This window comes from Oncorhynchus clarkii, chromosome 7 (assembly GCF_045791955.1).
Source record: "Oncorhynchus clarkii lewisi isolate Uvic-CL-2024 chromosome 7, UVic_Ocla_1.0, whole genome shotgun sequence".
Classification (NCBI taxonomy): domain Eukaryota; kingdom Metazoa; phylum Chordata; class Actinopteri; order Salmoniformes; family Salmonidae; genus Oncorhynchus; species Oncorhynchus clarkii.
In genome coordinates, this window is record NC_092153.1 from 81,057,636 (window position 1) to 81,074,473 (window position 16,838).

At 45.9% G+C, this 16,838-nt stretch overlaps 1 protein-coding gene across 1 annotated transcript; it reads right to left on the bottom strand.

The window, feature by feature from the left end:
* Window positions 1-11,344: 11,344 nt before the first annotated feature.
* On the bottom strand, window positions 11,345-14,077 carry LOC139414478 (L-rhamnose-binding lectin CSL3-like). The gene is made up of 8 exons (XM_071162391.1): window positions 14,047-14,077; window positions 13,725-13,760; window positions 13,600-13,644; window positions 13,326-13,461; window positions 13,081-13,199; window positions 11,764-11,808; window positions 11,528-11,663; window positions 11,345-11,450 (listed from the first exon to the last, which is right to left on the bottom strand). The coding sequence occupies exons 1-8, from the start codon at window positions 14,075-14,077 to the stop codon at window positions 11,345-11,347; spliced, it is 654 nt and encodes a 217-aa protein (XP_071018492.1).
* Window positions 14,078-16,838: the final 2,761 nt, after the last annotated feature.

A 16,838-nucleotide genomic window follows, 5' to 3' on the forward strand; every position in this document is an offset into this window, starting at 1 on the left:
AAACCTTTGAGCATTGCAGATATACATTTCATGAATAGAGACAACTTATTTCCTTAATAATCTCCATGTCGGGGAGACATATTTGTTCAATATAGCATATTTTTATCTGAACCTTCCAAAAGGTTGCATCCTGCCTAACGCTCCCCATTTTTCAATCCGGGTTATTAGGAGGGATCAGCCAATTAAATATACTCTTGAGCAAACACTGCATAACTGTAGGTAGCATTAAATTGCCAACTTTGGCTTCTTACAGTACCTTTTCAAACAACACACTCTGTGATGGTGTGCAGCCTTTAAGTTTGTTTGCCAACTCATAGATATTATAGAAGACAATGGACTACTTTAATAAAATGTAATTACATTTGTTATTTGATTTGAATGGAGCTGCCCTTGCGCTCACGTACGCCATAATGGGACACATATAATGATGATATACTGTGACTGTCATTCTCTATGGTCCTATCCCTACGATGTGTTGTTCTGGTGGCTGAGTGTGTGTCCTCTTCCTCTCAACTGTCCATTCTCAGGGCTGCTGGACAGGTGCCGTGCCCGTCAACGTTGCAGCCCTTTGGGTGTTGCACTTATCAGGCTTCACCGCCATGGACCAGAAAGGCTGGTCCTAGTCATTTTGTGCATTTATATGTTCCCAGTTGCCACTCCTGTGAAGGGAGACCGCTGCGCTTGAAGGCAGTGTGGAGACCACAGAACCCCAGTACAGGTACTTTATTGTAAACATTTCTAAAGTGAACCGTGTTGAATGACTATGTACATATGGCAGCAGTCTCTATGGTACAGGGTAGAGTACCAGGTGGTATCAAGCCAGTACCCTGCTTTTAACAGTGACTAAGTTTGGGCAGGGTGCTGGGAGGAAGCCGGCTAGAGGAGACTATTTCAACGTCCGATGGACTGGAGTAAGAAACTTCTATCTCCAGTTTCTCAGTCTCTTGGTCACAGCTTTGATGCTCCTGTTCTATCACCTCCTTCTGGATGGTAGCAGGGTGAACAGGCCATGGCTCGAGTGGCTGAGGTCCTTGATGATCTTCTTGGCCTATCTGTGACACCGAGCGCTGTAGGTGTCCTGGAGGGCAGGCAGTGTGCTCCCGGTGATGCGTTGGGGTGACCGCACCACCATTTGGGGAGCCCTTTGGTTGCAATTGCCGTACTAGGCGTTGACACAGCCCTACAGCATCCTCTCAATGGTGCACCTGTAGAAGTTCATGAGGTTCTTACAGGACAAGCCAACTTTCTTCAGCCTCCTGATGTTGAGTAGGCGCTGTTGCGCCTTCATCACATTGTCTCTGTGAATGCATAATTTCAGGTTGATTGTGATGTGCACGCCGAGTAACTTGAAGTTTTTCGTCCTCTCCAGTGCGACCCTGTAGAATTCGATGGGGACTTGCTCTCTCTGCTGTCTACTGTAATCCACAATCATCTCCATTGTTTTGTTGACATTGAGCGAGAGGTTATTTTCCTGGCACCATTCCGTCAGGGTCCTCACATCCTCCCTGTATGCCGTCTTGTCGTTGTTGGATATCAGGCCCACTGTTGTCAGCAAACTTGATGATTGAGTTGCCACTCAGTCATGGGTGAACAGGGAGTACAAGAGGAGGTTGAGCACACACCCTTTTTGTTCCACAGTCTTGAGGATCAGCGTTGCGAAGGTGTTGTTGCCTACCTTCACACCCGAGGTCAGTATGTCTGCCCAGCTGCAAAGGGCGGGGTTGAGACCAATTGTCCAAGCTTGGTGATGTGGTATGATTCTGCTATTTTCTTTACATTTGATCCGGAACCCCCAACAGAAGCTAGCCAGCTAACTAGCTACTAGCTAGTAGTCAGCTTGCCACTGCTAGTGGTCATCAGCTACCTTTAGCCAAGGACATCTCTCGCCAGTCTGCACAGCCCGACTCAAACCAGAGCTAATCGGGCTTCTTTTTCTCCATATCTCTGGATTCCTACCTCAAGCTCTGAACCTTTTCACCTAGTTCATCGCAGCTAGCTAGCTGCTATCCGATTGGCTTCTCCTGGCTAACGTCTACGTCCCGAAGCAACCACCAATTAGCCTGGAGCTAGCCTATGCTAGGCCCATCTCCCAGCTAGCTGAAGAGGTCAATCAGCCACTCCTTAAGCTACAATACCTATTTTGCCAATTGGCCTGGACCCCTTTAATTGCCGATATGGAGCCCTGCCGATCCATCACGACTGGACAACTGACGTAATCCGCCCGAGGGGGTTTCAACTGGCTCCCCCGTCGCGACGTCCCCTGAATGCCCATCTGCTAGCCTGCAATCCGCGGCTCGCTAGCTGTCCAGAGCACACCGGACTGTCAGCTGAAGAAGTCCATCAGACAATTTTTGGGGGGCTACTGTACATATTTTGAAAATTGGCCTGGACCCTTTTACTGCACAGAGTCCTGCTGATCCATGTCTCAATTGTCTCAAGCCTTAAAAATCCTTGTTTAACCAATCACCTACCCTTCATGTACACTGATTGAAGTGGATTTTACAAGGGACATCAATAAGGGATCAAAGCTTCCACCTGGATTCACCTGGTCAGTCTATGTAATGTTTTGTATACTCAGTGTATATATACTGTATATATATTTATTTTTTATTCATATTTTTTTTTACCCTGACATTGCTCATTCTGATATTTCTTAATTGCTTTATTAACATTTTTGCGATTTGTGTTAATTGTTTTGTAATGTTAGGTATTACTGCACTTTAACTAAAGCTTGTAACATGCACATTTTGCTGCACCTGCAATAACATGTGCAAAATATCTGTAGTCAGCAGTCTGATGGATTGTAGAAAGAAACGGTCTCTAAGCCAGTTGGAATCAGATTGCATGCACCAATATAGGTCTGCCCGACGATAAGGGAGAGAAGAATTTGTGGTTGATTTGTGTGGGGTCCTTAATAACGCTGCGTGCCTTCCTCAGGCAGATGTCCTGCATGGGTGAGGGCACGGTCCCAGTGATGTACTTCACAACCCGCTGGAGTGCCTTGCAGTTGTGGACGGAGTAATTGCCATACCAGGCCATGATGCATCCCCTCAGGTCGGTGGTGCAGTAGTAGTATTTAGAGAGGAGGCAGCATGCCAAATTTCGTGAGCCACCTTAGGAAGTAGAGACGCTGTTGTCATGTTGGTCCATGACGAGTCCGCAGTGATGTGGATCAGGGTATGTTCCATCCTCTGCTTCCAGAAGTCAACAATCAAATCCTTTGAAGCACCTGGTCATTCAGAGCAGCAAGAGTTCTCCTTGATGACTTGGTATTGTCTACCTCGGAGCTCGTCTGAGAGGGAGGTTTTGGTGGGCATCGCACAGCAGGATTGCCTTTTTCAGTCTGTGATAGTCTGAAGTCCTTGCCACACGACGCAAGTTTGAGTTGTCGGACATCAATTCAAGTTTCAGTCTTGTCTTTTTGTATCCTAATTTATTTTTGGAGCTCGTACCTTCTAGGCATTGCACACCACCAGGTCATCATGTTCGTTCTGCTGACATCGAATGCTACAGTATGGAATATCTCCGTTCATCCAGGGTTTTTGATTTAGACCTGTAGGGATTTTTATTGTGGGCACATCATCATCAACACATTTCCTAATAAGGACTGTGACTGATGATGTAGGTTCTTCAATGTTGATGAATGAGTCCTGGGTGGACTGTCTTTTTTTACCCCCTTTTTCTCCAATTCAATGGCCCAGACAAGAGACGTATATGTGGCAGGGTCCACAGGCAATGACGTACTACAAATGTATTCATAAAATGTCTGGATGTTTACAATTTCAGTGATTCTCTTAGAAATGGGTAAAAGTACTGTATAGCAACCCCAGGTGTATAATAGTAAATAGCAGCTACTTCTCAGAGAGTTTTGAATTGTCAAGAAGAGTTAAACAGGGGGGTCCGCTGTCACCATATCTATTCATTATGGCTCTCGAAATGCTAGCTATTAATTCATTTCAAATAACAACAGAGGATTATAAATCCAAGGCTTAAAAACAAAGGTGTCCATGTATGCCGATGACTCAAGTTTTATATTTAATCTGCTAGCTAGATCCCTGCAATGTCTCATTGAAGATCTAGCTAACTTTTCTGGACTCTCTGGACTAAAACCTAATTATGATAAGTGTACAATATAACGTATTGGATCTTTAAAAAAATACAACTTTTACATTACTATGCAGTTCATATTTAAAAATGGGCTGACGGTGAAGTAGAAATGCTTGGTATTCATAAAAAAAATATTAAATGAGTCCTACACAATGAATTTCATTAGAAAACAGACAAGATCCTGCAACCATGTAGAGGTAATACTTGTCTATTCACGGAACATTTTCCCTGATTAACTCCTTAGTCATATCTCAGTTTACTCACTTACTTATGGCGCTTCCTACTCCTGATGATTTGTTTTTCAAATCGTATGAGCAAAACATATTTAGCTTTATCTGGGATTCTAAACCAGACAAGATACAGTGTGAATATCTATATTTATACATTTGTATATTTTTAATTAAATAGGTAAGTTGTCTGAACCCATACTCATTTACAGCAACAACCTGGGGAATAGTTACAGGGTAGAAGAGGGGGGGATGAGTGAGCCAATTATAAAACAGGAATGATTAAGTGGCCATGATGGTATGAAGGACAGATTGGGAATTTAGCCAGGACATTGTGGTTAACACCCCTACTCTTGTGATCAGTGCCATGGGATCTTTAGTGACCACAGAGAGTCAGGACACCCATTTAACGTCACATCCAAAAGATGGCACCCTACTGCCTTTGGTCATTAGGATATGTTTTAGACAAGAGGAAAGGGTGCCTCCTACTGACCCTCCAACACCACTTCCAGAAGCATCTGTTCTCCCATCCAGGGACTTACCAGGACCAACTCTGCTTAGCTAAGCTTCAGAAGCAAACAGACAGTGGGATTTTTTATTTTACCTTTATTTAACTAGGCAAGTCAGTTAAGAACAAATTCTTATTTTCAATGACGGCCTAGGAACAGTGGGTTAACTGCCTGTTCAGGGGCAGAACGACAGATTGTCAGCTCAGGGATTTGAACTTGCAACCTTTCAGTTACTAGTCCAACACTCTAACCACTAGGCTACCCTGGCTATATAAGGAATATGATTTGGGTGTTGTGAGATTATTAAATATAAAAGCACTAAACATCTCTAGAATCTTCACTTATTCAAAAGTTTTATTTGAACCCTAAATGGTTCTCAAGTAAACTACTAAGAAAAGCTAATCCACTGTTTAAATAGCCTTTTGCCTGTGTACAGATTTCATTGTCTCATTTTTGATTGACTGCAAATGATACCTTTTTCAAAGTCTCTCTCTTTCTCAAACAAGAATTGCAGAGCTGGCTACAATTTCAAATTCATCCCACTGAAAAGATAGAACAAATATTATGGCTGAATATAAATGTGCTGGGTGATGAAAGACCTGTATTTATGGGAAACCAGTTTGAAAAGGCTATTTTGTTTTTAAATTATATTGTAAATTGGAACGGTTGAGTTGTCTTTCATGGAGTTATCAGAACTATCTGGAAAGGTCTGCTCAGTCCAGGATTATAACCAATTGACTACAGCATTACCCCCAAAATGGAGGCTTGTGGCAGCAGAAGGAGGTAGGGAAGTGGTCTGTCTGCCAAATATAAATGATCAGAACTTGGAGGAATAAAAATATCATAAATAGGAATGTATACCAGTTTCATTTGAGGACCAGGATGTTGATATCAGTGTCATTTAGATTGCAAAATAGTTGGGAAGATCTATTTGATTTACCGATTCCATGGTACAGGGTGTATGAGTTGATTCAAGACTTGTGCTTTTCAGCTAATGCAGATTTGTGAGAATACAGAATCAATTGACCATTTCTTTTAGTATTACCCTCAGGTAGCTTCTCAGGAATGGTTGAAAATGCAAAACGTTGATCTAAAATTGACCCTATATATAGTACTATTGGAGATCTGTTTCAACTCAATCTGTAGTCTATTCAATAGAAATTGTATGTTAATCACAGCATAGTTGAAATATATATGCTGCGTAGAAATCCAAAGTGTGTGGCCAGCAGAGACAGGTGGGATGGGCTAAGGGAAGCTGCGGTTTGGGATGTGGAATTGGAGATAAGGGGGAGTGGAGTTGCTGGGCGAAGGATAGAATGACAGATGTAAAATAAACTCCAAATTAAACAAATACATTTGAATGACACTGAGGGGCTTTGTTGATACAGTTGAGGCTAATGCTATGCAGGTGTTTGTACAAATGCATACACATTAAAATGCTCATAGATGGACATAATTCCATACATCGTTGGCCTTGCTGTTACATTGGCCTGGATGTTTCTTGTTCATTGGTGGTGCATGGGGCAGGGAATTGGAATTAAATGGATTTCTCCTCAGGGTGGAATCTGATGTATGAGGGGCAGCTCTTAGAGGGCTGTATCGGTCAGGTCCCCATTTGATAATGTGGGAGATCTGTCGATGTGCCCTTGACCCTTTGTGTCTCTGGATAAGAGGCTGTTAGTAAGTAAGTTTATTACGAGATGAAATCATCTCTGGCTGAATTCACACATCACGGCAACATTCAGTTCAGGAAGGCAACTCCTACAAGGCAACTCCTATGACTAACTGGGAATGGGACGCAAGCGTAGGATTGATCACCCTGTCACTGGCCGCCTTTGGGGAGGGTGTATAGTGTGAAACACCGAAACACCCTAGGAACCAAAGGTACACTACTGACGATGCACTCCCCACATTTCACCAGGCTCACTGTTCATGAACTCTTGGAAGTGCTTGCACAAAGGATAGTAATATCCCATCCTGTGTTCTTGGAATCTGAATATCTGGACTTGTCCAGTGACTGCTGAGAAAGATCAGCTGACAACAGGGGAAAGTCCTTGTGGCGGCACGGAGAGACGGCTGACAGGAGGGAATAGACCCCACTGGGACAGTCATGGGGTAGCTTCCCATGCATGTTGGAAACACCCGCTTTAGCTACAGAAAGTCAACATACGAGAATACCCCTAGAGTCTGCGGGGGCGGAAGATGACTCATCGGCTGACAACATGGTAACGACTGGACCGGAAACAACTACAAGTAATGAGAGCACAGCACAAGAGAACACTACAGGAACTGTCACAAGTTCCGCTGCAACAGCGGGCCACAAACAGATGCAGGTATGTGTCTGTAGTTGGAGGAAAGTTACATCACACCATGGGTTGAGGATCCACCAGGGGAAGAAGGGGTGTTGGGTAAAGAGAGACAGAGGCCTCGCATTGATTACTTTCTGCTTAAGCGATCAAATCAGTCGAATGATGCACAGCAACTGGACGCAAGCCATAGTTTGCAGTGCATCAGTACCACTGTCATGGAGGACGTAAACTCAAGCACTGAAGTAACAACTGAGGTGGAACCAACAACAGGAGTGGAACTCACCCAGCCTCCCAGACCTGCAGTCGAGAGGAGACTACCAGGGCACAGACCGTATGTGAAGTGGCCTGGCGCCAGTAACAAGAAGTTGTGGGAAACAGTTAATACTGACCTTATCTTGACCCTCGAAACTTCGAGGCACAGTGGAGAAAAAGTTGGAGGATGGGGGACAGCATCTATGAAACGGGGCAGAAAGCTTTGGAGTGCAAGAGGCAAAAGGCGGGAGAGAGGTTCCAACCCCACCAGTTTCCAGGAGGCAACAAGAAATCAAGCGCCTCGTTCAAGAAAGGAGACAGCTTAAGAAACAGTTGAAGGCGGCCTCGGAAGTGGAAATTGAGGGCATAGAGGCACTTCAGGCTGACATCAAAACCCGTTTGGCATCCCTCCGTAGAGCAGAGAACCTACGGAAACGCAGAAGGAAGAAAGAACAAACTAGAACTCGATTCTATAAAGATCCCTTCAAGTTCCTTAAAAGTCTCTTCACGAAGGAAAAAAGTGGAGCTCTAAAAACAACAAAGAAAGACCTAGAGGAGCACCTGAGAACAACAAACTTTGACTCAAAGCGACGTGAACACCTGGCCATCCCATCAGATACCCCACCCATTGAACCCCCGGAACATCAGAGACCAGCCCTCCGACATGGAAAGAGGTGGAAAACACAGTTCGACAGGCAAGAAGAGCATCAGCCCCGGGGCAAAATGGAGTCCCGTACAAAGTGTATAAGAATGCACCAGACGTCCTGAGGTTCCTCTGGAGGCTTATGAGAAGAGCTTGGCAAAAGAAGATAATACCCAAAGTGTGGCATAGGGCAGGCGGGGTCCTGATCCCTAAGGAGAAGGATGCAGTGAACATCAACCAATTCCGCCCAATCTCCTTACTGAATGCCGAGGGTAAAATCTTCTTTAGCGTCATTGCCCAGAGGATGGCCGAGTACCCGCAAAGGAATGCGTACGTCGATACATCTGTACAGAAGGCAGGAATATCAGGGTTCTCTGGCTGCTTGGAACATTCCAGCATGATCTGGCACCAGATCCAAATGGCCAAGGTGGAGAAAAGGGACCTCCATGTAGTCTTCCTCGACCTCGCCAATGCATTTGGCTCTGTGTCCCATGAACTCCTGTGGTCTGCCTTCAGATTTTTCCACATACCGGACACCATCACAACCCTGGTGAAGTCATACTTCCAGGATCTGCAGTTCTGCTTCACCACCTCATGGCAGTGCCTGAATGTAGGTATAATGGCGGGATGTACCATTTCTCCATTGGCATTCATAATGGCAATGGAGGTTATCAGATCCTCAAAATGGGTTGCTGGTGGACAGTGAGTCGACTGGTTTCCGCCTCCCTCCACTCAGAGCCTACATTACAACATTGATCACCAGTCCCATGCACCAGGAGAATGCTCAGAAAACTTGAAGAACATCAGCTGGGCCCGTATGAAGATTAAACCATCCAAGTCACGCAGCATCTTGATTGTGAAGGGAGTACTCTCTGACCTGAAATTCTTCATCGGAGATGACCAACTCCCAACAGTGTCTGAGCAGCCGGTAAAAAGCCTGGGAATGTGGTATGATGCAAGCCTGAAGGACAAAGACCAGGTGCAACAACTGTGCAAAGACATCAGTAGTAGCCTACAGTACAGACAACACCCAGCTACCTGGAAAGTTAAAGGCCTGGTGTCTGCAGTTTGGTCTCCTACAACGGGTGTTCTGGCCCCTAGCAGTGTATGAGGTGCCAATCTCAACAGTGGAGAAGACGGAAAGAGGAGTCACAGGCTACTTAAAGTGGCTCGGAGTTCCACGATGCCTTACCACCATAGGCCTCTATGGAGATGCTGCCCCTCACCAGTCCATCAGAGGAATTCAAGTGTGCAAAAACCAGGCTCCAGATGACACTGAATGAATCTCGAGACCCAGTAGTGAGCATCAACGCGCCGACCTTGGCAACTGGGCGCAAATGGAGGCCAGGAAAAGCAGTCCAGGAGGCAACAGCAGCCCTCAGACATGATGAAATTGTGGGTCATGTTCAGCAAGGGAGAGGAGGCCTTGGGCTAACTAGCCGTGCTGCTTGGAGTAAGGCCACTGCACGAAGTACGCCATCAGGAGGAGGCTGCAAGGTGGGCCAAGGCAGTCTCTCTTGCCAAACGGACAGTGTGGAGAAGAGGAAGATCAGCTGGACGGCTCTGTGGGCCATGGAAGTAAGGTGGTTGAGCTTTTCCATCAGAGCAACATATGACATCCTTCCAACACCAATTAATCTTAACCAATGGTATGGTCCGCCCTGGAGGACAAGCGAGCTGCCACCAACTCCCTACCACCCCCAGCAGCATCACACCCCTTACGGACGACCTTTGTCCGCGAAGGGGCTAAACCACCGAAGAGCATGGCCCGCGACTGGAAAATGCTAGCTGACATTGGCCGGCAACTTGAGATTCCTTCGGAGATCGCAACCACCACCTTAAGACCTGACATGGTGCTCTGGTCCCGTTCACTCAAGGTCTTCATCATTGAGCTCACAGTACCCTGGGAGGACTCAGTAAATGAGGCTTATGAGCGAAAACATCTGCGCTATGCCGATCTAACTGCCGAAGCACGGCATCATGGCTGGAACACAGAAGTCCGACCAGCGGAGGTGGGCTGCAGAGGTTGTGGCAACATCTACAACCAGGCTACAGAGACCTGGGAGTTAAGGGCCAGAGCTCGGCAATCAAAGCTATTTCTGAGGCAGCAGTCAGTGGATCTGGATGAAGAGGAAAGACCCCAGCTGGGCCCCGAAGCGAGAGGGCCAGGAAGTATGCAGTCAACGCTTGACTCGGGGAGGAGGACGCCCCTGCCATGCATAGTCCCATGGGATGTTGGCTAACAAGGCAACTCCTATGACTAATTGAGAAGGGGGACGCAAGCGTAGGATTGATCACCCTGTCGTTGGCCGCCTTTGGGCAGGGTGTATAGTGCGAAAGGCCGAAACACGCTAGGAACCAAAGGTACACTGACGATGAGCTCCCCAAATGTCACCAGGCTCACTGTTCATGAACTCTTGGAAGTGCTTGCACAAAGGATAGCAACATCTCATCCTGTGTTCTTGGAATCAGGAGCCTACCACTTAGCGATCAAGGTTTGTAAGGACTACACATTGTATAAAAATGTCTTACCCATCCTGCTTTGTGACCAGATTAGCTGGTGATGCATACAAAGTAGGACCATTAAGGCTGCTGATGTCATAAGTACTACCTGTCAGTGAGTTGAGACCCGGGTACAATTGATTTTAAAATAGTTTGACCAGCCAGATCATACCGCCTGAGGTAGTCAGGAAAGTGATCACAATGAGTATTTAACTTGCCTACCACTGCCTAACGGTGGGCACAGATTACAGACATCAAGACAGTTACATTAGCCCCAGGTACAAATGAAGCCAGTGAAAAGCTTGTGAGAATAAAGGACACATGTTCAGTAATATTGGTGTGACATTTATTAATGTACACGAGGCAACTAGTATAGTCTTCCTGCCCCTTCATTTAAGTCAGACCAACAACCACAGTTCAGAAATTGTTTAAGGCTTCAGCACCATCTACACAGGTTTACAATGGTCATTGAAGTTGATTAGGCGGTTGGAGGAAAACAGCACAACCTGATGAAGATATCCCAGAAGCCTTGCACATCTTCAGGCTCCCCAGGAAGACATCCTGCAAGACAAATCGTCAGAAGGGTAGCCTAGTGGTTAGAGAGTTGGACTAGTAACCGAAAGGTTGCAAGTACAAATAACCGAGCTGACAATGTACCAATCTGTCGTTCTGCCCCTGAACAGTGGGTTGTCATCGAAAATAAGAATTTGTTCTTAACTGACTTGTCTAGTTAGATAAAGGTCAAATAAAATACAAATTCTAGTTCCCAGTCATGTGCACATACAAACCTCACATTCAGTCACAGGTGTAAGCCACATCCAAGTACTTATAGGTTCCGACACAGGGGTCACCGAACACAGAGTTGGACACCTTGACGATACACTGGCGCTCTCCATCACACCTGTGTGTCAACAGGTAGAGGTTAACACCACAGCCAATGACTTCCTACAGGTACTGAAACCTTCAGTGTGCATTTACCTTTCTGCCATTGTGCTGGTGGTGGATTGGCTGAGACAGTTGGTGTTTTTGAGTTGTTTATGTGGGCGCCCAATGGAACACACATCGTGTTGACGACGACCATAGTTGGCACGCTGAATACGGATCTCACCTCGATCTGAGGAAGAGAAAGGACAAACCTGGGTGTTGGTGTGGGCTAGTGACTAATATACACAGCACCACATGATTAAACTGTACGGTAGTGTTGACCAGCTTACCACATAGTAGTTGCGAATCAGAGCCTTCACATATGATGCTGCTTACTGCAAAGAGAACACAGGAGTTACACCACTGGCCAGACACATTAATTAAGACATACATTAACCTGGTGAAGTGTCAGTGATGGGCACTAACAGGGAATGTTGATTTCAGGTGCTTTTTTTAAAAGTAATTATAAACTTGTTAGCATGAACCATTGTACAAAAAGTTAGGCGCGTCATCTTCCACCGTTACCTTTTAGTTTCACTTCCTTATGAGCAGTTCTCAAAATGCTAACAGGTTAAGCAAACTGGCTGGCTAGACCTAAACTGGTGAAAAAATAAAGTTGACCAGTTACACCTAATCTGTATTTCTATGCAGTTTGTGCCAGCTGTCAGATTGGCTATAAACCCTACACAACTGTGGGAGTTGCGCTAGCTAGTTACCGTTCACTGAAACATGGTAAACCAGATTAAGTGCACAAGCATCAAATAAGCTTGAGACACTTCCATTCCATGTTCTTGCTGGCTAATTGAGCTAGATATGGCAATTTAACAAGGAACAGCAGCAGCATATGAGACAAGTCAAAAAAAGTTACTGCAAAAAGGGTCAATGCAGATAGTCGGGTAGTCTTTCAGCAGTTATGGCTTGGGGGAAGTAGAAGCCTTTCAGGGTCCTGTTGGTTCCAGACTTGGTGCAGCCGTACCATTTGCTATGGAGTAACAGAGACCAGTATAACTTGGGTTGCGCGAGTCATTGACAATGTAGGGCCTGCCGACACACGTGGTGTCGAAATCCTGATGCAGGGAGCGCGGCCTCTGATGTACTAGGCCGTACGCGATACCCTCTGTAGCACCTTGTGGTCAGATGCCATACCTAGTGGTGATGCAGCCAGTCAAAGAGCTCTCAAAGGTGTAGAATTCAGGATCGGAGGGTTGATACCAATCCTTTTAGCCTCCTGGCAGGGAGGGGCTCGGCCATCCATTTCCTGTAGTCCACTACCAGTTCCTATGGCATCTTGGCACCACTCTGGTCTCTGACCTCCCTATAGGCTACTCAAACTAAACAAGTTGCATATCCACAGCTTGCTAGGGTTAGTTAGCAGGTGAGGGTGGTTTACACTTGGAGAAACAAACGTTAACAAGCTGGTACTATATGGGAACCAACCCATTATATTCCTTTTCTAGCAATCAGCTGAGCTTACTTTTTTTACAAGATTAAAAGTGGGTAGGAGAATTAAACAATATCCCAACATGCCACAGTCATACCAACACTAAGTCAAATATGGATATCGGTGCCCACCACTAAATATTATTAGCACACATTCAGAGACTGACTTGTTTCTTGCTGCTGGACACAGGAGTATTTGGTGTCCAGGTACTTATAAGTCCCGACACAGGGGTCTCCAAAAACGAAATTGGATGCAGGGACAATACACTCGCTCTTCCCACCGCATCTGTGTGATTCAAAGACAGGTTGAGGTCATGAGTTCATACAGGTAAACACAACAAGTTCCAGCACATTTCTGCCCTCTTGCTGGTGGTTGTTTACACTACAGCCAAGGAGTTACAGGTTCTAGTACCTTTCTGCCATCTTGCTGGTGGAGGATTGGCTGAGGCAGTTGGTGTCGGTGAGTTGGTTATCAGGGCGCCCAATAGAACACACATTGTGTTGACGACGACCGTAGTTCGCACGCTTGATATGGATCTTACCTCCATCTGAGGGAGATGGAGAACAGTGAGGCACGAAGGAGAGCCAAGTATGGGTCTCTGGTGTGGGCTAGTGACGCTAATCTACAGTATAAACGATCATATGTGGTCAGTGAGTATACTGTTCAGCAGTGTGGACTAGCTTACCACATTGCAGTAAAGCATCAGAGCCTTCACACGTGATGCTGATTGCTGCCAGGACAAATAAACAGGAATTACACACCACTCACATTAGCTTGGTTAAGTAGTATCATCATTATTACATACAGTACCTCCATCTGTTAGTGTGCAGCAAGCTGTAGCCAGCACTGAAACAACATCACACAGCTACATCAGTAACATTCAACATCATATGCACTTGGACCATGAAGCTACAACTCAGCATTGGTCTCTATACTCAAGCATTTCAGTTATATTAAGTGTATTATAGTCAAATTCAGCATTTGGTCTCATATTCCATGCTTTGAATACCTTTTTGCCCAAAAGGAACTGAATGTCCCTCAAATCTTATTACATGTACTTCTTTTTACTCACAAACATTGTAATATATATTTAAATTCTAATCTGCATCAGATGCAGATTTTGTATACTCACATGTGGCCACCGTCAGTCTCAAAATGCACATGATGCCAGGTACAGGAGTGGTACTAACAGAGAAAATGCAACTGATGATAACAAGCTCCAATACACCTGGTATTTATGTTATGTGACATCTCTTAATTTACCCAGGTGTATCTATTTGTCTCCAGGTGCACCTCATTGCAATTAGGGGCCGGCGTTTTTCCGGTCAAAACCTGGCTATTGAGTCAGTCTCATGGAGTTAGATAGAGGACTCTAGATGGATGGAATCCATGTAGGCATGAACATTGCCACTGAGGGCTTCCAGCAAAGTAGCCATCTAGGTGGAGCTTCTTCGTTAATGAAGAATCACACGGGCCACTTTCAGTTGTAAAAAACCTTTGAGCATTGCAGATATACATTTCATGAATAGAGACAACTTATTTCCTTAATAATCTCCATGTCGGGGAGACATATTTGTTCAATATAGCATATTTTTATCTGAACCTTCCAAAAGGTTGCATCCTGCCTAACGCTCCCCATTTTTCAATCCGGGTTATTAGGAGGGATCAGCCAATTAAATATACTCTTGAGCAAACACTGCATAACTGTAGGTAGCATTAAATTGCCAACTTTGGCTTCTTACAGTACCTTTTCAAACAACACACTCTGTGATGGTGTGCAGCCTTTAAGTTTGTTTGCCAACTCATAGATATTATAGAAGACAATGGACTACTTTAATAAAATGTAATTACATTTGTTATTTGATTTGAATGGAGCTGCCCTTGCGCTCACGTACGCCATAATGGGACACATATAATGATGATATACTGTGACTGTCATTCTCTATGGTCCTATCCCTACGATGTGTTGTTCTGGTGGCTGAGTGTGTGTCCTCTTCCTCTCAACTGTCCATTCTCAGGGCTGCTGGACAGGTGCCGTGCCCGTCAACGTTGCAGCCCTTTGGGTGTTGCACTTATCAGGCTTCACCGCCATGGACCAGAAAGGCTGGTCCTAGTCATTTTGTGCATTTATATGTTCCCAGTTGCCACTCCTGTGAAGGGAGACCGCTGCGCTTGAAGGCAGTGTGGAGACCACAGAACCCCAGTACAGGTACTTTATTGTAAACATTTCTAAAGTGAACCGTGTTGAATGACTATGTACATATGGCAGCAGTCTCTATGGTACAGGGTAGAGTACCAGGTGGTATCAAGCCAGTACCCTGCTTTTAACAGTGACTAAGTTTGGGCAGGGTGCTGGGAGGAAGCCGGCTAGAGGAGACTATTTCAACGTCCGATGGACTGGAGTAAGAAACTTCTATCTCCAGTTTCTCAGTCTCTTGGTCACAGCTTTGATGCTCCTGTTCTATCACCTCCTTCTGGATGGTAGCAGGGTGAACAGGCCATGGCTCGAGTGGCTGAGGTCCTTGATGATCTTCTTGGCCTATCTGTGACACCGAGCGCTGTAGGTGTCCTGGAGGGCAGGCAGTGTGCTCCCGGTGATGCGTTGGGGTGACCGCACCACCATTTGGGGAGCCCTTTGGTTGCAATTGCCGTACTAGGCGTTGACACAGCCCTACAGCATCCTCTCAATGGTGCACCTGTAGAAGTTCATGAGGTTCTTACAGGACAAGCCAACTTTCTTCAGCCTCCTGATGTTGAGTAGGCGCTGTTGCGCCTTCATCACATTGTCTCTGTGAATGCATAATTTCAGGTTGATTGTGATGTGCACGCCGAGTAACTTGAAGTTTTTCGTCCTCTCCAGTGCGACCCTGTAGAATTCGATGGGGACTTGCTCTCTCTGCTGTCTACTGTAATCCACAATCATCTCCATTGTTTTGTTGACATTGAGCGAGAGGTTATTTTCCTGGCACCATTCCGTCAGGGTCCTCACATCCTCCCTGTATGCCGTCTTGTCGTTGTTGGATATCAGGCCCACTGTTGTCAGCAAACTTGATGATTGAGTTGCCACTCAGTCATGGGTGAACAGGGAGTACAAGAGGAGGTTGAGCACACACCCTTTTTGTTCCACAGTCTTGAGGATCAGCGTTGCGAAGGTGTTGTTGCCTACCTTCACACCCGAGGTCAGTATGTCTGCCCAGCTGCAAAGGGCGGGGTTGAGACCAATTGTCCAAGCTTGGTGATGTGGTATGATTCTGCTATTTTCTTTACATTTGATCCGGAACCCCCAACAGAAGCTAGCCAGCTAACTAGCTACTAGCTAGTAGTCAGCTTGCCACTGCTAGTGGTCATCAGCTACCTTTAGCCAAGGACATCTCTCGCCAGTCTGCACAGCCCGACTCAAACCAGAGCTAATCGGGCTTCTTTTTCTCCATATCTCTGGATTCCTACCTCAAGCTCTGAACCTTTTCACCTAGTTCATCGCAGCTAGCTAGCTGCTATCCGATTGGCTTCTCCTGGCTAACGTCTACGTCCCGAAGCAACCACCAATTAGCCTGGAGCTAGCCTATGCTAGGCCCATCTCCCAGCTAGCTGAAGAGGTCAATCAGCCACTCCTTAAGCTACAATACCTATTTTGCCAATTGGCCTGGACCCCTTTAATTGCCGATATGGAGCCCTGCCGATCCATCACGACTGGACAACTGACGTAATCCGCCCGAGGGGGTTTCAACTGGCTCCCCCGTCGCGACGTCCCCTGAATGCCCATCTGCTAGCCTGCAATCCGCGGCTCGCTAGCTGTCCAGAGCACACCGGACTGTCAGCTGAAGAAGTCCATCAGACAATTTTTGGGGGGCTACTGTACATATTTTGAAAATTGGCCTGGACCCTTTTACTGCACAGAGTCCTGCTGATCCATGTCTCAATTGT